This window comes from Zonotrichia leucophrys, chromosome 13 (assembly GCF_028769735.1).
Source record: "Zonotrichia leucophrys gambelii isolate GWCS_2022_RI chromosome 13, RI_Zleu_2.0, whole genome shotgun sequence".
Lineage (NCBI taxonomy): Eukaryota > Metazoa > Chordata > Aves > Passeriformes > Passerellidae > Zonotrichia > Zonotrichia leucophrys.
Window position 1 is genome coordinate 578392 of NC_088183.1, and position 27221 is coordinate 605612.

Sequence of the window (27221 nt, forward strand, 5' to 3'; positions counted from 1 at the left end):
CACACCTGTAACAGCCGAGAGCCGTGGGGAGCAGGGAGGGACACAGCATCCCAACCAAACAGAGTATTTCACTGATGGTAACACAAACGCAGAGACTGCACCCTGCTCTCCCCAGGGACACATTCACAGTGCCCCAGGGAGGGGAAGGACGGGCAGGGGGAGAGGAGAGAGACAGGGAGATGGATTCATACTGTTCAGCCCTCAGAGGCCTGGAGGAGAAAAGGGACATCCACAGACTAAAAAAATGCTCTTTTCTGAGAAAGTGCAGTTATAAGGAGAGAGCCAGAAAATCTTTAAGCAATATATATTGATATATATATACATATATATATACACAGAGATATATATACACACATATATATATGCACATATATAAATACACATGCTTAAACTGCGGGGCAGGGCTGGGCTCTGTGCTGTGCTCCTCCCTGCAGGCACACGGGGTCTGAGCAGGCTGCAGAGGGCACCGAGCCCTGCCCGCCCTGCCCTGCCCTGCCCTGCCTGCTGGGGCCACACCAGCGTGCCCTGGCTGTGCCATTAAGGTTTTCAGCTTGTGTAAGACTCGGAGTTTACAAACAAAAGCGTTTGTCATTGTGCTTCCAGGACTGCAGAGAGATCGCTCCCCTACCACTAGAAATGTTAAGGTGAAGTAGGCAAGTTAGGCAGTACTAGAGATGGGTTTGGTTTTGGCGACCTAACACACAGTTATTACTGGGAGTTCCCGTTGTGTCCCTTGGCTCTGGCTCTGGGTACGGGGCCGTGCCTCTGCCCGCCCTGCTCCTACAGGTGGTACTTGCGCAGCAGTTCCGATTGCCAGGGGTGCTTCCTCTCGGGAAACCTGTCTGGGATTTTGATCTTGAGGAAATCCTGGATGCATTTCTCCAGCTCCTCCTCGATGGAGAGCTTCTCCTTCACGGCCTTCTTCTTGCTGGCGTTGGACTCGCGGGAGCCGGAGGTGAGAGTCCGGAGCAGGTCGCTCTTCCTGCGGCTCTCGGCCTGCTGCAGCAGCTGCACCGGGCCCTTCTTGGCCCTGTCCAGAGTCTGGATGTTGGGCTGGCGAGTCACGGGCCCGCAGATGACGGTCTCCTGCGGGGAGCTGGCCTCGGACTGGCTGTCGCAGCTGGACGTGGACAGCTCGTTGCAGGACGTGCCGCTCTCGCCCTCCTTGTCGCCCTTGCCGTTCTTGCAGCAGCAGTCGCAGTGCGACGAGGACCAGCGGGAGGGCTCGCCTGCAGGCACAGAGAGAGGGGTTAGGGCAGCTCGGGACCCCTCACACCCCAGGACAGGCTGCTGAGAGTCCCCCCCGGGCCGGCAGGGCAGCCAGGGCCACAGGGACCCGCACAGGGACCTTCCCTGGACATCAGCACACAGTGCTGGCACGGCTCCCCAGGACCAGCAGCAGATCCCCTTAGCCTGGAGATACCCAGGACCAGCAGCAGATCCCTGTTAGCCTGGAGCTCTTCCAGCACCAGATCCCCTTAGCCTGGAGCTCCCCAGCACCAGATCCCTGTCACCCTGGAGCTCCCAGCAGCAGATCCCTGTTACCCTGGAGCTCTCCCAGACCAGCACCAGATCCCTGTCACCCTGGAGCTCTCCCAGGACCAGATCCCCATTACTCTGGAGCTCCCAGCACCAGATCCCTGTTAGCCTGGAGCTCCCCGGACCAGCACAGCAGATCCCTGTTACAGCCTGGAGCTCTCCCAGCAGTAAATCCCTGTTACCCTGGAGCTCCCCCAGACCAGCAGTAGATCCCTGTTAGCCTGGAGCTCCCGGACCAGCACAGCAGATCTCTGTTACCTGAGCTCTCCAGACCCAACAGCAGATCCCTGTTAGCCTGGAGCTCTCCCAGCACCAGATCCCCTTAGCCTGGATCTCCCCAGGAGCAGATCCCTGTTACCCTGGAGCTCCCCACACCAGCACAGCAAATCCCTGTTACAGCGGGTCCTTCCCCGGCAGAGCCCGGCAGGGAAGCCCAGCACAGTGACAATTGACAATTCCCATCCTGCAGTGCAGGGCGGAGGCTGCTCTCCAGCTGGAGCCCTGCCCAGCCGCAGCAGTCCGTGACCAGGGCAGAGCTGGCAGCGGGCTCAGCTGTGGGACTCAGGTGACTTTTTGCTGCCCCAGAGCCCCATCGAGAAATGGGGAAAGGAGAGAAAAAGAGAAATAGACATTGGTGCCAATTGAGAGCCCCTGAGGCCGGGGGGCAGAGCCTGGGGAAGGGGCTGTGGGCACTGGGAGCCCCCCTGGCACTGCCCTGCTCTCCTGCGCCTCCATCCTTACCAGGAACACAGAGCACACAATTTACAGGAACAGGCAGAAAACCAGAAGCCAGGAAGCCTCCTCACCTCCTCCCTCCTCTTCCCTGTCAATGATGAAGGAGTCTCTCAGTCTGGAGCTGCAGGGCCACTCTCATTTACAGACTCACTTCAAAGCTGCCCTGTGTCTCCTCTGAAAACAGTCAATAATGGCTAAACTGGATTTTTTTTATCCATTTCTAGGCTTGGACAAAGGCATTATGAGCTGAGCTCCTGTAGAACCCTGACCCACGTGCCCTGAGAGCAGTTGCAGGAGCTGTGTGGATTGCAGCATCCCCTCACTGCAGCTGGTACCCACATCCCACAGCAGCGGGACAGCTCTGAGGGCTTTGTTCCAGCTGAGGAACAGAGCTCAGACTGTGCCTCGAGCCCCCAAACCGACCCCAGAGCCCCCTGCAGGGGCCCAGGGCACTGCTGGGATCATCAGTGAGCTCTGCAAGCCTGCACAGAGTGCCCAGGCCATGGACACCCTTGTCCCAGCTGGGGCTCACAGGCTGTCACACCATGGCGTGGGATGGAAGGGATGTTTGTGTCATTGCAATGCCCCTGCCATGGGCACGGAGGACACCCCCATGGGCAGGCACAGCTCCAGGGATGGGACAGGGATGGGACAGGCACAGTGCCCAGGGCCGTGGGGCAGCAGAAGGGATGCAGCCGAGGTGGCAGCGGGGCACAGGGACCCACCGGCTGCCATCAGGCACAGCTACAGCGCAGACTTCATTAGCACAAAGCAAGGCTTTTATAAGTCAATTAAGCCCTATTAGATGCTAATTTCTCGTAATGAATATTCACCAACAGTGGGCACAGCACGGGTGTGGCGGGAGACTGGAAGGATTTGCCCCAGTGACTGGCTCTGTTGGTGCCCCAGGTGCCATGGCACAGCTGCCCCGATAACCAGCATGTTGGTGCCATGGCACAGCTGGGTGGGAGCTCTGTCGGTGCCCAGGTGCCATGGCACAGCTGGGTGGGTGGGAGCTCTGTTGGTGCCCAGGTGCCATGGCACAGCTGCCCCCATAACCAGCGTGCTGCTGCCATGGCACATGTGGGTGGGAGCTCTGTTGGTGCCCAGGTGCCATGGCACAGCTGGGTGGGAGCTCTGTCGGTGCCCAGGTGCCATGGCACAGCTGCCCCCATAACCAGCGTGTTGCTGCCATGGCACAGCTGGGTGGGTGGGAGCTCTGTCGGTGCCCAGGTGCCATGGCACAGCTGCCCCCATAACCAGCGTGCTGCTGCCATGGCACAGCTGGGTGGGTGGGAGCTCTGTCGGTGCCCAGGTGCCATGGCACAGCTGCCCCCATAACCAGCGTGTTGCTGCCATGGCACAGCTGGGTGGGCGGCTGGGTGGGAGCTCCAGGGCTGGGCAGGGCCTGCAGGAGCCTCTGCTGCCCACGGGTGCCCAGGATGCCAGGGCAGTGCCCGGCTGTGGCGGCACACACACACACACAGCCAGGCCGAGGGGATTGAGGAACCATCGGGATCCACCCCCGTGCCCGCAGGAGGATGAGGAGGGGCCGAGCCCCAGCACAGCGGCAGTGAAGGAGCAGCGGCTGCCTTAACCACAGCTCCCTTAATTAATGTCTAAATGCTTTGAGATTCTTAGATAAAAGTGGCTAATTAATTCTGGCCTGGCTTTCCTGCTTCCCTCCCTGATCTCAGCACATTTCTCTCCCAGTGCCCTAATTATAATAATTATTATTAGAAGTTTCTGAAGCGGCAGCAGAGCCTCTGATGTATAATTGACACACGAGCCAGCAGCCACCCAGCTTTCCCCTTCTCCTCTCCCCCTTTCCAGCCAGCCCGCAGGGAGGGGATGGGAAATCCCTGTGCAGGAGCACAGACAGACAGACAGACAGACAGATGCTGTGAGAGAGCCGGGGAGCAGCTGGGGTGGAACCAGAGTGACAGAAACCAGGGAAAGGTTTCCATGGTGGGAGAGGGGCCAGGGCCTGCCCCAGCCCAGACACCTCTGGTCGGGGTTGGGGGCGCTGGGCCTGGGATGGAGAGCCCAGCGCAGGCAGTCCTGGGGCCCAGGGCAGGGCTGGGACGGTGTCACGGCTGGGAGGGGACAATGTCCCCAGGCAGCAGCTCAGACACATCTGCTGCCCGTTTTTGAGGCACTCAGGGATATTTTCTGTACCCAGATGCTCATTTACCTCCCCGTGTGTGTCTGTACCAACCTCCCAGCCTGTGATCATCCCTTGAGCCATTTCCTACTGTTCTCAATCCACTCTGGTCCATTTATGTTGTCCTCTTACCTTTCATCCCTGCTCCTTCTGCTTTGGGGCTTTGCTGTTGGTTTGATTTATTTCTGTTCCACGCTCCTTTTCTCCTCCTGTCCCATGACTTTCCCCTCTGCTCTGGGTTCTGCTGCCTCCCCCTCCCTGTCTGTGCCCTGCTGGGGCCGATGGCAGCGGCTGGTGCCCGTTTGAGCAGTGAATGCCCAGTGGGCAGGGCTGGCAGGGGGAGCTGACAAACCCTGGGCACCGAGGGCTCCAGGATCTGTCCTGGCAGCAGCACAGGCACCCCGGGATTTATTTGCTTTTATTTGCTTTTAGGATCAAGCATCTGCAGTAAAACCTCAGTGAGAGACAATCCTGGGAAGGACTTGGCAGGGACATCGCTGGTCTGAGCCCTCCCAGATGTTCAGAGGCAGCGGGGACAGGGGAGAGGGATCAGGAGGGAACTGGGGAGGAAGGAACCAAGGAAGGAACAGGCAGAGCCTGTGGCTGTCCCAGCCCCCTGAGGCAGCTCACAGAAATCTCACCCTTCTGGGGGCAGCTGGGGACGCCTGCATGCTGCCATCTGATTTGAATTCAATTGAAATTGAAATTAAAATTTAACATTTCTAGTTCAAAGTGTTTTCCATTTAAATATCCTGAGCTTGCCAGCCCAATATAAAGCCCAGAATTGCTCCCTGGTCTGTCTTGCTCTTGCACAGTGATTTCCAGCCAGGGCCCAGCACACACACACTTCCATCAGGAGGCTCCCAGCACATTGCCATTTCACTCCTGCAATCTTCCCTAAAACACTTGCTTCTGGAAGTGAACTGCTGCGAGAGTATCAAATTTGTTTGAAAATAAAAATAATTTCCCCAAATGGTGAAGAAAAAGAGACCTGGTGTTAAAATACCAGAAGGCATATCAAATGAGCCAAAATATTTATGTAGGGATCTTCTCAAAGTAACATGTGATGGAGTTGGAATTTGGAGAGAAGGAGGGAGCAGGCTGGAGTGTGAGCAGCAGGACGGGAGCGCAGCAGGGTGGGAGCAGCTGCTGCTCATGGCTGGGGGCTGTGGGACCCCAGGCTGACAGAGAGCTCCTCATGGTCACCCCATGCCCTGGGGTGAGCAGGGAACATTGTGGGCTCTGCTGGTGCCCCCAGGCTGGGATACCTGCACAGCCAAGCCTGCCCTGTGAGCAGTGCCTGGATAACCCAGGTGTGAGCAGTGCCTGGATAACCCAGGTGTGAGCAGTGCCTGAGGAATAACCCAGGTGTGAGCAGGACCTGAATAACCCAGGTGTGAGCAGTGCCTGCATAACCCAGGTGTGAGCAGTGCCTGGGGAATAACCCAGGTGTGAGCAGCACCTGAATAACCCAGGTGTGAGCAGTGCCTGCAGGAATAACCCAGGTGTGAGCAGTGCCTGCAGGAATAACCCAGGTGTGAGCAGTGCCTGCATAACCCAGGTGTGAGCAGTGCCTGAGGAATAACCCAGGTGTGAGCAGCACCTGAATAACCCAGGTGTGAGCAGTGCCTGGGGAATAACCCAGGTGTGAGCAGCACCTGAATAACCCAGGGTGGAGCAGTGCCTGCATAACCAGGTGTGAGCAGTGCCTGCATAACCCAGGTGTGAGCAGTGCCTGCATAACCCAGATGTGAGCAGCATCTGAATAACCCAGGTGTGAGCAGTGCCTGAGGAATAACCCAGGTGTGAGCAGCACCTGAATAACCCAGGTGTGAGCAGTGCCTGCATAACCCAGGTGTGAGCAGTGCCTGCAGGAATAACCCAGGTGTGAGCAGGACCTGAATAACCCAGGTGTGAGCAGTGCCTGAGGAATAACCCAGGTGTGAGCAGTGCCTGAATAACCCAGGTGTGAGCAGCGCCTGAATAACCCAGGTGTGAGCAGTGCCTGCAGGAATAACCCAGGTGTGAGCAGTGCCTGGGGAATAACCCAGGTGTGAGCAGTGCCTGCAGGAATAACCCAGGTGTGAGCAGCATCTGAATAACCCAGGTGTGAGCAGTGCCTGGGGAATAACCCAGGTGTGAGCAGGACCTGAATAACCCAGGTGTGAGCAGTGCCTGGGGAATAACCCAGGTGTGAGCAGTGCCTGAATAACCCAGGTGTGAGCAGTGCCTGCAGGAATAACCCAGGTGTGAGCAGTGCCTGAGGAATAACCCAGGTGTGAGCAGTGCCTGCATAACCCAGGTGTGAGCAGTGCCTGGGGAATAACCCAGGTGTGAGCAGTGCCTGCATAACCCAGGTGTGAGCAGTGCCTGCATAACCCAGGTGTGAGCAGGACCTGAATAACCCAGGTGTGAGCAGTGCCTGAATAACCCAGGTGTGAGCAGCATCTGAATAACCCAGGTGTGAGCAGTGCCTGGATAACCCAGGTGTGAGCAGTGCCTGCATAACCCAGGTGTGAGCAGGACCTGAATAACCCAGGTGTGAGCAGTGCCTGCAGGAATAACCCAGGTGTGAGCAGTGCCTGAATAACCCAGGTGTGAGCAGTGCCTGAATAACCCAGGTGTGAGCAGTGCCTGCAGGAATAACCCAGGTGTGAGCAGTGCCTGAATAACCCAGGTGTGAGCAGCACCTGAATAACCCAGGTGTGAGCAGTGCCTGCAGGAATAACCCAGGGCTGCTGGCTCCCCTGCCTGGTGCTCCCCTTTCCCAGGATGTGAACAGAAACAATATTTAACCATCAGGACGGAGGCATTTCAGTGCATTTTCCTCTGGGAAAATGCTGATATATGAAAACCTGGCACTTCAGCTTTCCCTGCCCACAGCATTTGCTCTTTCTGTTCTGCCAAGCAGCTCCAGCTTGGGTGAGTTTGGAGCACAGGGAACTCACAGCTGCCACTGTTTGCATCTTCCTTGCCTCCTCAAATTTAAGACTTTTTGGGTATTTCTTGATTCATCAATGCCATATTAACCCAGCACCTTAACACAGCCTTTTCTTTTGCTCTGTGCTACTTTCAGTTTCTGCTCAAGACCTTGAAAGTGAAGTTTGATGAGAGACAGCAGTCTGGGCTGAGGAGCAGGGGTTCCCTGTCCTCCCTGGGTGACCCTGGCCCTGCAGGGGCACACACAGAGCCAACCCCAGGGAGGGATCAGGATCATGGGCTGAACCTGTTCTCAAGGGAGACCCTCCACCCATGCATTAACCAAAGCACAGGTAGGAGCACACTGTATGGATGATCACAAACAGGGCCCTGAGGCTGCCCCAGCTCTGGAACTGCTGCCAGGAGCTTTGCAGCAATGCAGGGTGAGGGCAGAGCCAGCCCAGCCCTGGCCATGGGCACTGCCAGGGCTGGGAGCCCACAGTGCATGGGCACTACAGGGATATTTCCATACCTGGATGGAGCCCCCAGTTCACATGAAATGAGCCCCACTTTGGACACCTGCTTTAATTAGCAAAGCCTGAGAGTTTATTGCTCCTGCTTCTCAAAGACCTGTGTGAGAAACTGCTGACAGATGGCTGTGGTGATGTGGGAGCCAGAATTCTTGAATTTTTGGAAATTAGAGCTCATGAAGTCAGAAATGCTCTGGAGATCCGAAGCTATCATGTCAGCCTATGTTGTTCCAATTAATTGCAATCAATCGCTAATTGAGAGCTATTTTAAGACTTGTCATTACCCTGAACATAATGGAGAATAAATTGCGTGTTCCCCTTTACCCCACCACAAATGACATCAGTGCAAGGAGATCTCAGCAAACAGGGGAGGAAGAGGAGCAGAGCCCTGATTTGCTCCTGTCCCCTGGGCAGGTGAATGGCACAGCAGCTCTGGGCTCACAGGGGAAGGGACGAGGGCTGGGATGGGGGCACAGGCAGGGCTGGGATGGGGGCACAGGCAGTGAGGGCTCACAGGGGACACAGGCAGTGAGGGATGAGATGGGGGCACAGGCAGTGAGGGATGAGATGGGGGCACAGGCAGTGAGGGATGGGATGGGAGCACAGGCAGCTCCTGGGCTCCCCCCAACACTCACTGACATTGCTCTGTTTAATGAGCTGCAGCTCAGTTTTCTCCAGATCCCTCCCAAGCCAAGCTCTGTTTCCATGCCAGCCCTGGGGACAGGAATCAGCGCTGGGATGGGGGCAGCACTTTGGTTTTGGTTACAGGGCCCCAGATCCTGACAGAGCTGTTCTGGTGTAAGAATGCAATGAGCTCAGTTACAGGGCCCCAATCCTGACAGAGCTGTTCTGGTGCAATAAGCTCAGTAAGTGCCCAGCAGCAGGCTGGGCTGTGCTGCAGAGCTGGGCAGGCAGCCCTGCAGGGACAGGGACAGGGCTCAGGGACAGCCAGGCTGTCACTCACTGTCACCCTGGCTCCAGCCTGACAGGCCAGTCCCTCGTGGCACGGAGGGAAATCCCAGGCTGAGATAACCAGCTCTTCAGCGAGGAGCTTCTGCTAGCAGCCAGCCAGTAAGGTGGGTTTAATCCAGCTGCAGTTCTGCTGTCTTTGCACGGCATTTTATTCTGGATACAGTTGGAACAAACCCAGCTCTTCTTTTAAAAGGCCCAAGTTTCACTGTTTTCCCCCGATGATTTAATGCCATACTCTCTTCCCTTTCATCTCCCACCTGGTCCTCATCCCCACTACAGATAAATCTGTGTCTCCTTGACCCTGCTGTGGCCTCTGTGTGCCACCACCACATGGAGAAATTCACCCCTTTCACCTCTCGTCTGTTCTGTTCTTGCAGTCGCTCCACTTTCTCCTCTCTCATCCTTTACTCTCAGTATCAAGTGATCTGCTATTCTTGGAGCATCCTCCCGTTGTCCCTTTGTCTCTGCTCCAGTGCTGTTCCCAAAAGTCACCCTGGCCAGGAGCTGCTCCCAGGGCTCCTTGGGCAGCCCTCCTGGGCTCTGCAGTCCCCTTCTCCTCAGGGCTGCAGCTCCCTTCCCTTCCCTTCCCTTCCCTTCCCTTCCCTTCCCTTCCCTTCCCTTCCCTTCCCTCCTTCCCTTCCCTTCCCTTCCCTTCCCTTCCCTTCCCTTCCCTTCCCTTCCCTTCCCTTCCCTTCCCATAACTGAGCTGTATAACAGGGCTAGCAATCAATAATTAAGCTTCATAGCAGGCAGTGAGCTGTTAAACACACAACTGAAGTGACTCTGCTGAAAAAGGCTGGAGGTGGGAGGAGTTTTGTCGAATTTAAAGCAAATATTGCTAAAGGTGAGTGAACGCAGCCCTGCTGCTCCCCCTGGCAGCTCAGGGCTGGCTGGGCAGGGTCCAGGGAGGAGGGGATCCACTGCCAGGCTGGGCGGAGCCCCCAGAGGGGTCTGCAGGGACAGGAGCCCCCAGAGGGGTCTGGGGTCTGCAGGGACAGGAGCCCCCAGAGGGGTCTGGGGTCTGCAGGCTCCCCCATCCCTGGCACTCCCACCCAGCTGGCACAGCTCAGTGCCCGTGCTGGATGCCACGTGGAGGGTGGCAGAGGGGCACGGCAGCCCTGCCAGCTCTGCCAGGGGCACCCAGGCCTGGAAGGGAGTCTGTCCCACCTGCCCTGGCCGAGCCCCGTGTGCAGCCCCCGAGCACACCTGCCCAGGTGACCGAGCCCCTGCAGCCCCAGCCCACCATGAGCTGTTATTTCTGCCCTGCCTCGTTCAGCCCCGAGCTGGCACTGCCCCGGGCTGGCTGGCAGGGCAGAGCCAGCAGGGCAGCTGCTCCTGGCTGGCACAGGGACATGATGGATGTCCCCATTACAGAGGGACACGGACCGTGGCTGCTGCACCTGGGCACAGGGACGGGGCAAGGGCAGCAGAGCAGCCACGAACGGCTCTGCTGAGACACCCAGCTGAAAGAGATGCCTATGAAAACAATTACTTTGGAAATTACTGCCCTCCTTCCTGCCCAAAGCCGTTACTGATCTCCTAATTGGAGGCTGCTGTGAGGGGAGCATCAGCCTCCTCCCCAGGCAGGGAGAGGTGGGACAGGGGAAAATGGCCCCAAGTGCCCCAGGGGAGGTTCAGGTTGCATTGCTGGGAGAATTTCCTTACTGAAAGACTGGTTAAGCATTGCAGCAGGCTGTCCAGGGAAGTGATGGGGTCCCCATTCCTGGAAGTGTCCCAGGCCAGGCTGGATGGGGCTGGGAGCAACCTGGAATAGTGGAAGGTGTTCCTGCCCACGGCAGGGGTGGGAACAAATTCATATTTAAGGACCCTTCCAACCCTGTGGATTTACTTAAGGACCCTTCCAACCCAAACCGTGCTGGGGTTCTGTGGTTCTGCAGGCAGGGTTGCCCAGCAGTGCCCAGCAGTGCCACAGGGCATTCCCAGTGGGTTTATCCCCTGGGATGACAGTGGCATTTCCCCCGGCCACAGGCACTGACAGACAGCTCGGGCCTGGCTGCCTCTGCCCCAGCCCCAAAGCAGCTGCATTTTGCTGATCAGCTCCTGGGAATGAGCCTGTGCTCTGGCAGAGGCAGCAGAGGGAACTGCTGTGGGGCAGCGGTGCCAGCCTGGAGCAGCAGGGACATGGGGACAGTGGCTCGTGCCCCTGCCCGGGCTGCCCGTGCCCAGCTGCCCCTTCTCCTGCCCCTGATCCTGCTCCTGCTCCTGTCCCTGTCCCTGCCGTGGAACAAGGGAGGGCTGAGGGCCAGAGAAGCCTCTGGTGATGGAGTCCCTGGAGCATGATGACCATCAGAGCTGCTGCTGCTGGCAGAGGAAGGGAGGGATGCTCCGAGCCCTTGGAGCTCCACAGGTGAGCTGAGCTCTGTGTTGGGAAGGGAGGGATGCTCAGAGCCCTCTGTGGGAGCACAGGTGGAGCTGGGCTCTGTGCAGGGCTGGCACTTTCCTGGGACTATCAGATATCCCTTTCCACAGGGGCACAGGCTCCATTTTTATGAGCTATTTAAGACACCCTCTCTGGAAGTTTTCTTATTTTTTCCCTGTCTGAAGCTCATAAACTGGGTTTCTGCTCTACAGAGATAAATTTGATTTATGTGAGAAACATTCCCAGGCACAGTGGGCTTTGCCTTAAACCCCGTATCTCGCTGTTCAGCGGTGCTGTGGCTTAGCTTGGTTTATTTTCTATCCTCTAAGTGGTGAATTGAACTTTCAGAAATGAATGGCTTGCTTTATCTGATTTAGCATCTTGAGCAAAGCACTTTTGCATCAAATAAACGCAGGCAGTGGGAGACCCTCCAGACACCACTTTATTCCAAACATTTTCAGCACCAGTTTCAAGACCAATTAAGTTTCCCACGCCTGGGCAATCCTAAATGCTCTGGGATCAGAAGCTTTCCCCTTCTCAGAGGGTTGGAGGGGGTGAGGAGGGTGCTGAGCCAGGCAGGGACCGAGGGCCCCCAGCTCCCTGAGCTCCCCTCGTGCAGCATCAGCCAAAAGCACCTGGGGCCTTCTGCCTGGGCAAGGGCTGGGAAGGATAAAAGCAGAGGGCAGGTGAAGCTCAGGTGCCCCTTTGCTTTGAATTCACACTGGGATGCGGAGAGGGAATGGGCAATTCCAGAGTGTGGAACAGGGCTGGACACTTCCAACCTCAGGGGTTCTGGGATTTGACTAAACAATGAAGGTAATTACAGAAGGTGGATTCACAGGTGGTGTCCAACACCACCAAGAAATGAGCTAATCACACCAATTGCTCCAGATATTTCCTTTCCCTCCTGCACCCTCCTGGGCCCTTTTGCCATCAAATCAGCCACAGAAATGAATTTGGTCAGGGAAGGAGCTTGCTAAGGAGTGAGGCAGCTCAAGAAAGCACAGAACCCCAGCAGGTCCTTCCAGCCCACGTCCTGACAGACAGACTGAGCCCCAAAGGGGCTTTCACTGTTGGGGAAGGGTGAAACCCCAGCAGCCCATGGTTTAAAAGCCCTCCCTCAGCTCTCCTCAAGCCAGCCCCAGCCATAAGGAGATGGCCTAGAGCTCGTTTTTGGGAGTCATTTCTGGATGCTGACACTGGGAGCAGCTGCTCAGGTCTCACCCATTGCTTTATTTCATCTTCATCTGGTGAACACCAAATGCTGCAGCCCAGTTCCTCTGCTGGGGGAAGATGAATTGCACTGTAAATGCAGGCGTGCCCTGCTGGTCAAGAGGCTCATTGTGGTGGTTTATGGCCATTATTTACTGACCAGCTGCGAGGTCGGAGTCTGACCAGGCTGGAGCCCCAGGGGGACACGCTCAGCCCTGGGGGGCAGGGTCTGGGCCCAGGGAATGCAGCAGCCCCATGCCAGCAGCCCTGATGGGACAGCCACAGCCCAGCAGCAGAGAGCCCTGTGTCAGCACACGGGTGGGAGACTGGCTTTTGGCAAATATAAAAATGAGTAGTGTATGTGTTGTGTTAGAAAGTGATGCTGTGTTAATTCTCTTAAGTAGTGTGTTAAATACAGTTTTGGGTTATAACAAAATGTTAAAATTGAAACTACGCTATGTGAGATACTTTTTCTAAAGAAAGGACTCACAGTGAGACAGCAGCCACAGGACACCTGAATCTTTCAGAGAAAGAGAATTTATTGCTCCATTATCAGAAGAAACGAACTTCTTCCTGCCTTGCTCAGCCCTGAAGAGCTGTCAGGATTCAGAGGGAGAAGCTGACACTGCCCAGACAGAATCCTGTGTTTGAATGGAATTTATGCATCATGGATGAGCTGTATGAATATGCAACAGGTTATTGTTTTTAAGGGTAAATCTTCTGTTAATGTGAGGCCTTTTTTTGGGCTTGTGCTGCCCAGAAAAGGTACCTGGACATCCGTAACTCTATTGTCTCATATTGTCCTAATTCAAATTGTCCAAAATTTTTATTACTCTAATTATATTGCTATTTTTATAGCCATTTTATTACTAATAAACTTTTACAATTTTACAAACAAGTGATTGGTGTTTTTCTCAGGGCAGCCCAGCAGGTTTGTGCCAGGAGGAAGCCCCTTTTGTACCCGGGAGCCTCGAGGGGTCTGGGGTGCTCCTGGAGGGCCTGCCAGGGTTCATCTGCTGGCTGGGACTTTGTATTGTATTTCTCTCTCACGTTTAACCTATTGCCTTCAGAAAATGAAACAAACTCTTACTCAACGTGGGAGATTAATCTGTAACACAGAATATTTAATTAATAGAGTGAAATTTCATTTCATGGGTGCTTGCATTTGTGCTGTGATAAGCAGTACCCGGAGATCTGGGATTCACCAGTGACAAAGGAACCGTTCGTCTGCATCGCAGTGAGGCACAGCAACCACCCAAGGAGCGTTTTGGCACGGGCTGAAATGTTTGCTGTATTAGCCCTGTACATGAATCATTTACAGCTAAAGGTCTGTCTCGTTGCCATCACCAAATCAAAAGCCATTTGCTCTAGTTATGATATCACAGTGACAGCTTGGCTCCGGCAGCTCCCACCCTGCCAGCTGAGGGATTTCACTGAGTTCAGGAGATTTCTCTTACATATTAAACAACAATGGAATGAAAAGCAGCATCAGCAGTGTCTGGGGCAGAGGCTCCTGTTTGGCTGGGGTCAGTCCCACTTTGGTGAGCAGGGGCTGAGCCGAGCTGGCACCTTGGCACTGGCACAGCAGCCCTGGGCTGCCCTGTCCCCCCAGTACAGCGCTGGCACTGGTGCCCAGGGGTGCCAGGGGGTGCCAGGGGGCAGGGGCAGAGCAGGACCGGTGCCCAGGACCCTGCCAGCCCATGGGACAGCCCAGGGAGCTGCTCCACCTCGGCGTGTGCTGCCTCTGGCCACGCTGCCCCTTCCCGCAGGGAGTTTGGTGTTGGGAAAGCATCACAGGCCCCAAAGCAGCAGAATCAGAGCCTCATTTACACATTAAGCCTTTTTATATCTCTCCTGCTGCACACAAGGGCCATAAAGCAAGCAGCAAAGTGATTTACTTGTGTTTCAAGGCCCCTTTACAGAGACAAAATGATTTATGGGGCCCCCGTGCACATGACCAAGAGGCCCTAAATATTTAACAGCTGTAAAAATCCTGCACAAGGCTGTGCATTACCCAGGCCTCCAAACAGATTAAGGTAACTTTGCATACACTGTGCCTGGTCAAATATTAATCACTGAATAATTTACCCCGTGAATTTATTTTGTTTTAAATCATTCCACAGATAAATTTGCCCGCTTCAGTGCAAATACATATTTATGATATGGTTATTGGTCTAATGTATGTTTTCTGGTATCCTCCTTTCAGGATATCCATAACAACAGTCAAATCCATCCCTGGGAAAGGAAGGCTGGAGAGCCCAGCAGAAGTTCCCTATGCAGGGCTGCACTTGGCTGGAGCTGCTGCCTGCACCAGGGAAACGAGCACTTGGAGCCTCTTTAAATATTGATGGCGTGGCTGGAACGGTTATGAAAGCACTGGGGGAGCACTGGGGGGATGGAAAAGCCCCAACACGAGGAGAGGAGTGCACAGGAACCCCGGCAGGGCTGGCTGGGACATGATGGCACTGCCACCCACTGCCCACCCCGAATGCCACTGCCACCCACTGCCCACCCTGAATGCCACTGACACCCACTGCCCACCCTGGATGCCACCAGCACCCACTGCCCACCCTGAATGCACTGGCACCATGCCACCCGAAGCATCGACACCCACTGCCCACTCTGAATGCCACCAGCACCCACTGCCCACCCCGAATGCCACTGACACCCACTGCCCACTCCGAATGCCACTGACACCCACTGCCCACCCCGAATGCCACTGACACCCACTGCCCACCCCGAATGCCACCGACACCCACTGCCCACCCTGAATGCCACCAGCACCCACTGCCCACCCTGAATGCCACCAGCACCCACTGCCCATCCCGAACGAGCCCCATGCCCTGAGCAAGCCCCAGAGGAGCCCCCAGGCCCAAAGGAGCCCCCAGCCCAAAGGCATTGTGTGCCAGCACCCTGCAGCTGTGCACACCTGAGCTCCAGGCAGCCCCACACACTGAGTGCCCCAGCACAAGCACTTCATCCACATCCAAACCAAACAAAGGCCAGCCCAGAGCTCCCCTGGCTCCCAGGGCACCAGAACCCCACAGTAACCTTTATTTAACTGATTTTCATTTCTGCATTACAAGCTGGCTGGCAGCATTGGATTTTCCCTTGGAGCAGCATTCTGCTCTCCCAGGGTCACATTAGAGATGTCTCTGGGCCCCCAGGGACCCTGCCCAGAACTGCTGGGCAGTGCCCTCACTCTGCAGGAGCAGGGGATTCCAGCCACCCTCAGCCCAGAGGGGTCAGACGGGACCCTCAGCAGAGCAAAACCCCCTTGAAGTGAATCCCAAGCAGCCTGTGCTGCTGTGGAACTGCAATCCTCATTGGGATCTGCCCTGTCAGAGCCCTCCTGGTGCCCCCCAGCCCCACTCCCAGCCCAGGGACGCCCTGCTCTGCCCTCCCCACCGAGCCCAGGCTGCAGGGGCTGCACTTCAGATGGAAATAAAGAACTTTAACTTTCCAGTACATGTGAGAGATTCCCCCATCACAGCAAGGAGCCTGGCATTCGTTTAGGAGAATATAAACTTAATTTCAAAGCACCTGGGAAATGCCATTAAGTGATTTATCCTGGATCTGATGAAACTGCAATTCGTTTCAAGGCCCAAACCAGCACTGAGGCAGTCCATGAGCTCAGCAGTACAATATCTGACACTGAGAGTTATTGTAACAGCAAAGAAGGGTCAATCTCCAGCTGGGCCAGTGTGGGGATCAGGGCAGGGCCCAGCTGGAGCTCAGGCCACAAACAGCTCCAAAGGCAGGGCCCAGGTGAGCAGGACAAGAACATTCTGCTTGTTTGCTCTGCTGGGTTTCCTGGCTTTGGAAAGGGATGGATGGAGGAGGCAAGGCAGAGAAATGCTGTGGTGGAAGGGGTTTATTTATCTTCTGAAAGGAAACAGCTCAATTAGGCGCTCGCTGGAGTGACGGATTTACTGCTTGCCCAACAAATGCATCTGAAAGCAGAGGCACAAAGGGGGTGAGAGGATGGGCAGGGGCATCAGGAGAGCCTCAGCTGAGCCAGGAGAGGGCCCAGCCCTGCCCAGGCTGCTCCAGCCAGCCCTGGCAGCCAGGGTTGGCTCAGTGGCAGTGGCACCCAAGGTTTGCCCAGAGGGAGGCTCGGCCCCTGCAGGTTCCAAACTGCTGCAATCAGAGCAGGCAAACCCCAGCCCTCCCTCAGTGCCCACCCAGCAGGATCTGGGGGTGTCTGCTCCAGGCACACTCTGGAAGGCACAACAGGCCATGGTGTGTGCAACTCCTGGCAGAATCCATGGCACTTGGGTCCTTACCAGCCATTATGTGCTCAGAAATCTACACTTTTGTGATTAATGCATTGTTTCCTTGGCTCTCCTCTTGATTAACAGGAATCACAGAGAAACACTCACACATCCTATCATTACTGGCTCAGGAGCTCTGCAATTACAGATTTTAATTAATATCCTGGTTCATTTCAGGGGAACTCTGGCTTCAAGTCTACTTTGTTGGGGACCCAATAGCAGCCCTGGCATGGATGGAGAGTTTTCCTCTGGCAGCCTGGGGAAAGGGCAAATGAGAACAGGCATTGCCCAGGATGACTTTGTTCTTTTCCTCTGAAAAGTTCTTTTCTAAACAAAACCTCTGGATCTGACCCAAGCCCAGTGGCGATCTATTCCCATCCCCTCGTGCAAAGGCTCCTTTCTGCAGTGTCACAAAAGTCCCTGGGCAGTTTTTGGGGAGCTCTCTGAGTCACTCTCCCAGGACACCTTGGGGAGATGCCAGCCCTGCCACCACTGAGGTGTTTTAGCTGGTTTTCAGTGATGGGGCACGTGGGGCACAGGATCCCAGCATCCCTGGGGCTGGCAAAGCCCTCCCAGCCCAAGGAGCCCCAGCTGTGCCTGATCCCTGTGGCAGACATCCTTTATGAAAATCCTTTCCTTAGGATTCTTCCTCCTGAGAAGCTGAGAGGCCTCAGGAACAAAATGCAAACATTGATTATCTGCTGCTGTGGAATGCAACAGGTGCATCTGTGATTGGTCTCATGTGGTTGTTTCTAATTAATGGCCAATCACAGTCAGCTGGCTTGGACAGAGAGTCCCAGACACAAGCCTTTGTTCGCATTCTTGGCTATTCTATTCTTAGCCAGCCTTCTGATGAAATCCTTTCTTCTATTGTTTTAGTATAGTTTTAATGCGATATATATAATAAAATAATAAATCAGCCTTCTGAAGCATGGAGTCAGATCCTCGTCTCTTCCCTCATCCAGCAACCCCTGTGAGCAGTGTCCCAGATCCCCACCTGTCCCCAGAGCTCTGAGTGCCACCCCCAGCCCCTCCTGGGGCCCTCCAGGGCTGGGCACTGCCCCAAACACTGGATCAAAGTGGATCCCTGTGGCTCTGGCCCCGCTCTGGGCCTGGCCTAGCGTGGTGCGGCACTGCCCTGGGCACAGGGGAGTTGGAATTGAGCTGGGCCTGGCTGGGAGCTGGGTGAGGCTGCAGCTCCTCTCCTGCAGGGGACACCATCTTTCCCCCTTGGATCATTCCCCTTTTTCCTCATCCTTTCTCTTGTTATCTCCTCTGCCTTTTCCCCTGGGGCTGAGGCAGAGCTGGAGTGTTCCCTGCACTCAGAACAAAGCAGGGCTGGAACGTGCCCTGGAGGAGGGGTGCAGGCACAAGGAAGGCAAAGAGGAAACTGCTGTGGTTTTAAAACAGGGGAGCATTTCTGTGGGGAAATATAAATTGCTTTCAGTCTTGCAATGTCTTTTTTTTGCCAAGGCTGCCCGTGTTAGAATGATGGATGCTGTTATCTGTGCACAATCTCCTGGCTGTGCTGGGGAAATGACCCAGTGCCCATTGCTGAGCCCCAGAGTGAGGGCTGCCAGTGCTGGGCATCCAATTTGTCCTGCTGCAAAGGAGGGCCCAGGGGAGCTGCACTTTAGGCATTGTGAGCTTCAGAGACAGATTTTTATCCTCAGTGAGAACGAGCCAAGCAGACACTGAAGCTACAAGTGACTTTATATCAGCATCCCCTTTGCCAGCAGCCTGGGGCATTCCCTGCCCCAGCCCCAGCCCCAGCCTGTGCCTGGCACACAGGGCAGGGCTCAGGGCAGCCCCCACCCCTCTCTGGGGCTGTGCTGCTCCTCCTGCCCTCCCCAAGGTGCCTGGCACAGAGGTGCCCATTGCCCTGAGCCCTCCTGGTGCCAGGGCTGCTCCCTGCAGTGCCAGCTACAAACCCTGCATGTGCCACCCAGAGCCACGGTGAAACAGCCAAGAGCAGTTCCTTATTTAATGGCTTTGATCTGGGCTCTGGTGAGAGCCATGGAGCATAATTATATTCTTGCTTTAAAAAGAGGGAAGGAGAAAAAAAGGCTTTATTTTGATGTTTTAGTGTTTGCTTCCCAGCTATATGTGCTTAAAGGGAACTATGGTAATTTATCTTTCCAATTCCTGCTTTATACAGCTGAAAAAAGCAGGAATAGCTCCTGTACATTTGCATTTCATTTTTAGCTCAGGCGCCTCAATGAGGATTCAGCCAAACAAACCAGTGCAGTTTGCAGGAGAGCAGCTCAAGGAAACAAAACCTCTGGGGATGCTGAGAGAACCAGGCATCAAAATGGGGATCTGCTCCTCCATGGGGAAAGGAACCAGCCCTTGGAGCAGGCTGAACTCCTTCCATCAGCTCTGCAGGCTCTGCAGGGCCCCAAAGGGTTGGGTTGGAAGGGAGTTCAGAGCTCATCCAGTGCCACTCCTGGCAGGGCCATGGGCAGGGACACCTTCCCCTGCCCCAGGGTGCTCCAAGCCCCAGCAAACCCAGCCCTGAACAATCTGTGTGTGAAGCTTGCCTTGCTTTCCCTGGAAAACCTCAGGAGAACTCATCTGTGGCAGTTCTTGGATGAGGGAAGAGATGAAAATGTTGACTCTTATGTTCAGAAGGCTTGATTTATTATTTTATGATATGTATATATTACATTATAACTAACTAAAAGAATAGAAGGAAAGGTTTCTTCTTAGAAGGCTAGCTAAGCTAAGAATAGAAAATAAAAGAATGAAAACAAAGGCAGCTGCCTTGGACAGAGAGAGAGAGCCAGCTCTGCCATGACTGGTCACTAATTCCAAACATCCACACAAGACCAATCCCAGATGCACCTGTTGCATTCCACAGCAGCAGATAACCACTGTTTACATTTTGTTCCTGAGACCTCAGCTTCTCAGGAGGAAAAATCCTAAAGAAGAGAATTTTCACAGAAGATGTCTGCGGCACTCATCCATCTGACATTGCTGAACACCATCACACCCAGAGCACATTGCAGAGGGGTTGGGAAGGCTCCTGGCATCTCCAGGTAACCATGCAGGAGCTGTGTGTGTCAGCAGCACCCCCAGCTCACCCTCCTGCAGCTGGAATTGTGCCATTTCCTAAACAGAAAGGTAAAGCAACCCCAGCATTTCATTTTACTAAAAACAGCTTCATAGAACAAAACAAATCAGCGTTGCTTGGAAGCGTGGAGGTTGTTTCGTGGAGCAGCATGAGGTGAGTGACACAAATGGCTGTGAATGATTCTTTCCTGGAGCACCTGTGTGGCCATTTTTACCTGAGACAGGAGCAGCAGCAGCTCAGACCCAGGGTATTTCTGGTGAAATATCTCAGGAGCACTCCGAGCTAGAAATGACTACAGCAGCTCCCCTTCAGCAGCAGATTGCTCCCTAATTCACAGAATGCACATGCAGATGCTGTTCCTGGCGCTCAACCAAATGAGTGCACAACACATTTGGTTCTAGAGGAGCAGCACAGCTCACCCAGCACAGGCCCTGCCCAGCCCTGGGAACTGGATCCACCTCATTGCAGGTGACAGTGACACAGCTCCCAGGCCTGAGGGTGTGCTGGCAGCTCAGTCCAACACAGCTCTCCTCACACAGCCTCACCTTTCCCATCTTGGTTAATTATAAACATCATATCCAGATTTTTATCTATTTATCAGATTTCTGTGCATACAGTAACCTTATTTACCTGAGAGGGATGGTGGGGGCACCAGTAAGTAAATACTTGATGAGTATTATCTGAACTTTAAATGTTATTCCCAGTAAAAATGTCAGCTTGAAAATCACTTAAGTCCCATGGAAGCAGATCCACAGTGGAGAAGAATTGCTTCATTTCTGGGGAAGTCAATGAAGTTAAACCAATTTCCACAGCTGCTAACACCACCCTGGCTGCTGAACAGCATCAAATCATCTGTGCTCCCTTCCCTGGCTTTCAGCAGGAACACATTCCTTGTTTGAATGGAGAGAGCCCTGCTGAAGCAGCTCCCGAGCTTCTGGCCTGAAAGGGATCCCACCTTTTGTGCTTTTACCCAAGGCAAAGCTGGGCTGTGGAGGCTCTGCCTGGTCTGAGGTCAGCTGTGCTCCCAGAGTCAGGAAGGAGTGCTCCTCACAGCCTGAGCACACTGAGCAGGGGGATGCTCCTCACAGCCTGAGCACACTGAGCAGGGGGGATGCTCCTCACAGCCTGAGCACACTGAGCAGGGGGATGCTCCTCACAGCCTGAGCACACTGAGCAGGGGGATGCTCCTCACAGCCCAACTAAACTGCCCTGGGGTCTGTTCCCCCTGCCCTGAGCACACTGAGCAGGGGGATGCTCCTCACATCCACCCTAACCCTCCCCGGGGCAGCCCGAGGACATTTCCCCTTCCTCTGGCAGGATGTCCCTTTTAAACAAATGTGTGGATGCTGAGTGAGGAGCTGAGCTCCAGGAGTCTCTTCCCAAGGCCCATGGGGGTTTGCCAGCCAGGGTTCTGAGAGGAAAGAATCTGCCAAAACTGCTTTTTGTCACTAATGAAATGCAAGTAAAGCTCCCAGTTTTTACAGCCCCCGAGGTGTCCCACACCAGTAACTCCTGCCAGTTCTGTGAGCCCACATTGAAACGCTGACAAGGTGATTTAGGGGCACTGGTGGATGCTCCCTGCCCTGGTGAGCCGTGCACAGCCCGAGAGGAGGCACCAGGGCAGGGAAATCCCTGCTGCTCCTGGCTGGGCCCTTCCCACGCAGCTGCCCAGAGCCCCAGGCTGGGCACAGGGCTGGGATGGAGCAGAACCAGAGCCTGGCAAACCCAGCCCAGCCCAAACCCAGCCCTGCCCCTGCACCCTCTGCTGCTCCTGAGCCTGTACCCTCTCTGCTCTCAGCGCTGTGCAGAACGTGGACGTACTGTACCATAAATATTTAATTACAGTGAACTAATGGAAACACTGGAGTTAATCAAAACCTCAAGGTAACGTGCACAAACCCAGCAAGGGACCTTTCTACATGGAAATGAAAAAATAAGACAGCAAATACTCTGGGCAGAACTTTTAACGCCGCTTAACTGAATTCATTCAGGTTAATTAAATCCTTTCCGAATCATAATTTGTTTCCTGTTTGTCACAGAACACATCACAAATGTGTCCCCCCTCCACTGCGGTTACCCAGCCTTGCCTCCTGTCAGAGCTGAGGCTTCCAAGGCTCCTGCAAACACAGGAGAGAGCTGAGTGTCACCCTCCTGTCCCCCAGGAGTGAGACACTGATCTCAGCTTAAAGGAAAAAGAGCAGAAGTCCAACGAGCAGATTAAAGCTCAGTGAGAGACTGGGGCAGTTTTCCAGGGAAAACTGGATTTTTAAATTTCACTGTTAGGAAATGGGCCTAATTGTGGGAAAGAATAATTCAGCACTTGCTGGAGAGTATAGAGGGGAGTGGAGATGAGGATTTGTCACACTCCTCACACCTCGACATCACCTCTGCTCAGGAAATGGGAGATTTAAACCCAGTTTAAATTCTTCAGTGGGCTTCAGCACAGGTTAATGATGGCTCCTGAGATGACCTACATATTATTCATGAACTTCAAACTACTTTTAACTACTAAAAGTAATTTCTTGAACTTTGTTCAACACTAGACACACTCTGGTCTAGTTGACAAGGTGATGATTGGTCAAAGGTTGGGTTTGATAATCTCGGAGGTCATTTCCAACCTTAATGGTCCTATACTCTCAAAATCTGAAGCAATTATCGACAGACACAGAACCAGAATCATTAGCACACCATTACTAATAAATGGGAGTCAGCAGCTCGAAGACACAAGGCAGCTGGATTGGAGAAACACTGAGCTGCAGAGCACAGCAAGTGCAGGGGCACCAGCCTGTTGTATTGCACTAAATTGTTTATTTAGTTGTTGTTTTGCACTGGGATTCTTACACCAGCCCGAGGAGTGGCGAGGCTGCCCGGGCTGGGATGGTGTAAAACAGCAAAATACCAGAATGATGTAAAACAGTCAAACCCAGGGATGGTGTAAAACAGTCAAACACCGGGATGGTGTAAAACAGTCAAACCCAGGGATGATGTAAAACAGTCAAACACTGCAGTAGAACAGGGCCAGGGTCCCGCCGGGAAGGAGCAGCCCCAGCCCCAGCTCCCTCCCAGCCCGTGCGCACCGAACGCACGTGGCACCAACCGAAGAGGAAATTAATAATTACCAGCTTCGGAGCAAATTCCCCGAACATGCAATTATTTCACCCCGAATCGCTGCTGAGCAATCAAAGGCAAGATGGAGAGCAAGGCAGTTGGCGAAGAATGGTGTAATGAAATAATTATTTCCGGTGTAATTGGCGCGGAAAGCGCCGCGTGCGGGGCGGGCGCGGCGGAGCGGGGCCGGTGCCGCAGAGAGCGGCCCCAGAGCCCCGCAGCCCAGAGCCCGATCCCATTGCTACCCGATGCCACCGCTCCCGCAGCCCTGACCCGATCCCACCGCTCCCGCACCGCTCCTGCAGCCCTGAGCCCGATCCCATTGCTACCCGATCCCACCGCTCCCGCAGCCCTGAGCCCGATCCCATTGCTACCCGATGCCACCGCTCCCGCAGCCCTGACCCGATCCCACCGCTCCCGCACCGCTCCTGCAGCCCTGTCCCGATCCCATTGTTACCCGACCCCATCGCTCCTGCAGCCCTGACCCGATCCCACCGCTCCCCGACCCCATCGCTCCTGCAGCCCTGAGCCCGATCCCATTGCTACCGATGCCACCGCTCCCGCAGCCCTGACCCGATCCCACCGCTCCCCGATCCCACCGCTCCCGCAGCCCTGACCCGACCCCATCGCTCCTGCAGCCCTGTCCCCCCTCTCCCGTCCCGCTCCCGCCCCGCTCCCGCCCGGCCGGTGCCCCAGCGCCTCGGTTCGCTCGCTGAGGAGCGCCGGCAGCTGAAGGATGGATGGCGATGGGATGGCCGCTGTCTGGGGCTGTGCTGCACCGCAGCCTCCTCACACGGGAATCGGGCAAACAGGAGATAAATAAATCAATAAATCAATAAATCACTGCCGAGCGCGGGGCAGGGATCCCCTCAGGCTGACACGATGGATCCCCGCACCCAGAGCAGCCCGGGGCCCACCGGAGCTCAGCCAGTTCATGGAACTGATCCAGGAGAGGGGGAACCAGAGCCTGAAACTGCCCCGAAAAACGAGGAGCACCCAAAAGCACCGAATTTGTGATGGGCATTGAACCACAAACACCGAACGTGCAGCCTCCGGGGCAGCCGGGGCACCGCCCTGCGGTGACAGCCCGCCTTGGAATGGAGGGGGAAAGGAGGTGACAATTCACCTTCAGCAATCAGGTTTGATCTGCATCCCCCGCCCCACGCTGGGTGTGGTACTGTCACTGTCACCTCCTGCCACCTCAGCACCCAGGGCTCCCAGAGAACGCACGGATCTGCAGCAGTGACCGGGCTCAGGGCACAGGGACAGGGGCTCAGGGCCACAGCCCCCCAGCACAGGGACAGGGTCCCACAGAGCCCCCAGTGCCAGCTCCTCACATCCTCAGCTCAGTCCTGGTGCTCCCCTATTCACAGATGGACTCTCTCAGCTCCTCTCCAAGGAGAACAGGGAGCCAAAGCCAGCAGGGGCTGGGGGCCCTGGGCAGTGCTGGGGGGCAGTGACTCCAGCAGGGAGCAGGGGCTGAGGGGCTCTGATCACCCAGGCACAGCTCCGTGCAGCTCACACAGTTTGTGGGGTTCTCCCTGCATGTGGGTAACTCCATACCAACCCTTCTGTGGTTCAAGCACAGCCCTCTCTGCCATAAAACACAGTGAAAGCAGTGACTGACTGCACACCACAAATGCACCACCAGCTCTTCCCAAAAGGCAGCTTTTGTTAGGCTTTGTTGGCCTGTGGAGCCACTTGTGCTAATGCTTCTTACCCAGCTCCCCCATCCAGCCACTGCCCTGCTCACAAACTGCTCTGAGCAGCAGCAGCAGCAGCCTCGGGCTCTGCTCGTCATTCCCTGTCATGCAGCTCCTCTCACATGTTCTTTCTTGTGGTGAAAAGGGAAATAAAGAGGAGGCACTGAATGCAGAGCAACGCTCCACACTCCCTGCTTCCCCTATAAAGATCTTTTTTCCCCTCTGAGCTGGAAGGTACCGGTGCCCATTAAATGACAACACTAAAAGGCTGCAGGAAATCAGGAGAAATACAATTGTACATGTGCTGGGAATGTCTGCACGGGCAGAGCTGCAGCTTCCAGAGCACCTGCTCCTGGGGCTAGGTAAACCCCAGGGTTAAATCCTTGGGATATGAGCTCAGGGAAGGGACAGGCACAGGGATGGCCCATGGTGGGCACAGGGGACGTAGCAAGTGTGGCAAGAGCAGCCTAACATCCCATCCCTCACAGAGCAGTGAAGGAGCAGAGCCCAGGATCCCACTCCAGGCCCAGCTCAGCACCCCCTCTTGTTGTGGTCACTGTTTCCAGCCAGAGACAGCCCTGCTACAACCTGGAGGTTCCTTCAGCCCCACATTGCCCACCTGGCCACCCCCTGTCCCACAGACCAGGGGGAATCGCCAGCTGCTGGCTGATGCTGCAGGTCCTGTCCCAGGCACGGAGCCACAGGAGCTGAGGCCAAGGGAAGACATGAATGCTGTAATTGGAAGGTGCCTGGGAGTTGTCAGTGCTATCAACAGAAAGGCAATTACTGTTTGAAAATTAATCTATTTTTTTTTTTTGTTACCGTATTGTTATTCCATTTTAATGTCAGAATAAGCAAAACAGGAGATTACCTGGTGTGCTCTCCCTGGAGGGAAAATGCAGTTAAAATGGAAATGAGCAGCAGGCTGGCAGCACCTGCTGCTGCCCAGGGACAGGTATCCCACACCAACTGCATGGCCAGGCTGAGCCCCTCCAGCTGCATTCCTCTGCCCCCTCTTTTCCCAGCACATCCTGGCACGAAATCCCTGCTGAATCCATCGCTTGGAGACCCCTCTCCCACAGCTTCCTCAGCTTTCTGTGCAGCTCTCACACCGGCTTGTTTGTCTCTGCTCCTCATTCGTTTCTGCGTAATTCCATCCCTCAGCACATCTTTAATTACCGGTTCTGTGCTGGTGACTCACAGATGCCTCTCTCAGCTCCTGCCACCTCTCCTGCAGCCCCAGCCCCAAACCAGGGACCCTCCCAGTGCTGGGAGCTCTGTCCTGCAGGGCTGGGGACGCTGCCCCTCTCTCTTTCCAGCTTCCCACAGTTCCTGTCCATTGGGTCACACCCTGATCACACAGCAGCTCAGTCCCGTGGTTGGGATCACCCTCAGCTGGGATGGCCTGGCCTGGCTGCACCCACACTGTGCCAGCTCTGTGGCCCATGGGTTCAAGGTGCCCTCTCTGCTGTTTCCTGGTAAACAAAATCCCATCTCCACAATGACTGAATTCTTCTCTTTGGCTGCTCCTCCTTCCTGACACTCACACACGGCCAGAAGATCCTAGGAGAGGTCACAGCCCCAGGTGTCACCTCTGTGTCCCCCTGCAAACCCTTTCTCTGCCTCCTCTTCCTCACAACCACAACTGCTTTAGCTCCTGCCTCTCTCCTGAAATGGGGTTACCACAGAATGCCAGCCTGGCTTGCGTTGGAGGGGACCCCATCCCATTCCAATCCCAATTCCCATCCACCTCCCACTGTCCCAGGCTGCTCCTGTCTGGCCCTGGACACTTGCAGGGCTGGGGCATCCCTGGTTGTTGGGGCATCCCTGGGTGTTAGAACATCCCTGGTTGTTGGGACATCCCTGGTTGTTGGGACATCCCTGGTTGATGGGACATCCCTGGTTGTTGCCCTGAGGCCCCTGTGGGAGTGTGGTCCCCCTGGCCTGTGGGAACAGCCCCATCCCGACCCCAGGGCAGTGTCTGTGTGGGGAAGGAGCTGCAGCCCCTCCATCCCCGTCCCTGCCAGCACAGCCCTGCCAGCCCCGGGGGTGGCTCTGGGCACGGCAGCCAAGGCATCCCACAGTCCTGGCTGTCACTACTACAGGAGCCGCGAGAGCAGTCACAGGCTCCAAGGCAACTCACTCATGACTCAAAACCCCGTGTGGGGGCGGTGGGGGTGGCTGGAATTCACATGGATGCCATGCAAGTAAGAGAAAAACTAAACTTTGGCTGCTTTAGCAAATCATACAGTTGGGGAGCAGCACCCAAAACCAAACAGAATAAAAAATGATGTTCTTGGTGCAGCAGAGGAGGCTGACACGGAATGAAGAGATGCCAGAAAACACGGGAGATGGAAAGCTGCACTGGCTGGCTGTAGAGGCTGGGAGGGAGAAGCAAGGAAAACTGAGAACGGCAAAAGGGAATCATGAATGATGCCTGCTTCTTGTAAAAACAAATTTTAAAAAAATCCCTCACTTCCACGCCATAGCGATTTTGGGCTGGGCGCTGTAAACAGGCTCGGGAACACAGCAGATGCCTTTTCCTGCACTGCCCCCCCGGCAGGAACCTGCAGCCCTCCGGGAGCAGCGCTGCCACGAGCAAACGGTGGCAG

The 27221-nt window shown here is 55.2% G+C and overlaps 1 protein-coding gene across 2 annotated transcripts in view; it reads right to left on the reverse strand.

Moving 5' to 3' along the window:
- Positions 1-289: 289 nt before the first annotated feature.
- Positions 290-27221, reverse strand: part of KCTD16 (potassium channel tetramerization domain containing 16) — a 51370-nt gene continuing 24438 nt past the window's right edge. For both annotated transcript variants that reach the window (XM_064724630.1, XM_064724628.1), the window contains exon 3: positions 290-1229. In XM_064724630.1, coding sequence (XP_064580700.1) covers positions 781-1229 — 449 coding nt within the window. In that variant the 3' untranslated portion in view covers positions 290-780. The remainder of the gene's footprint in view (positions 1230-27221) is intronic.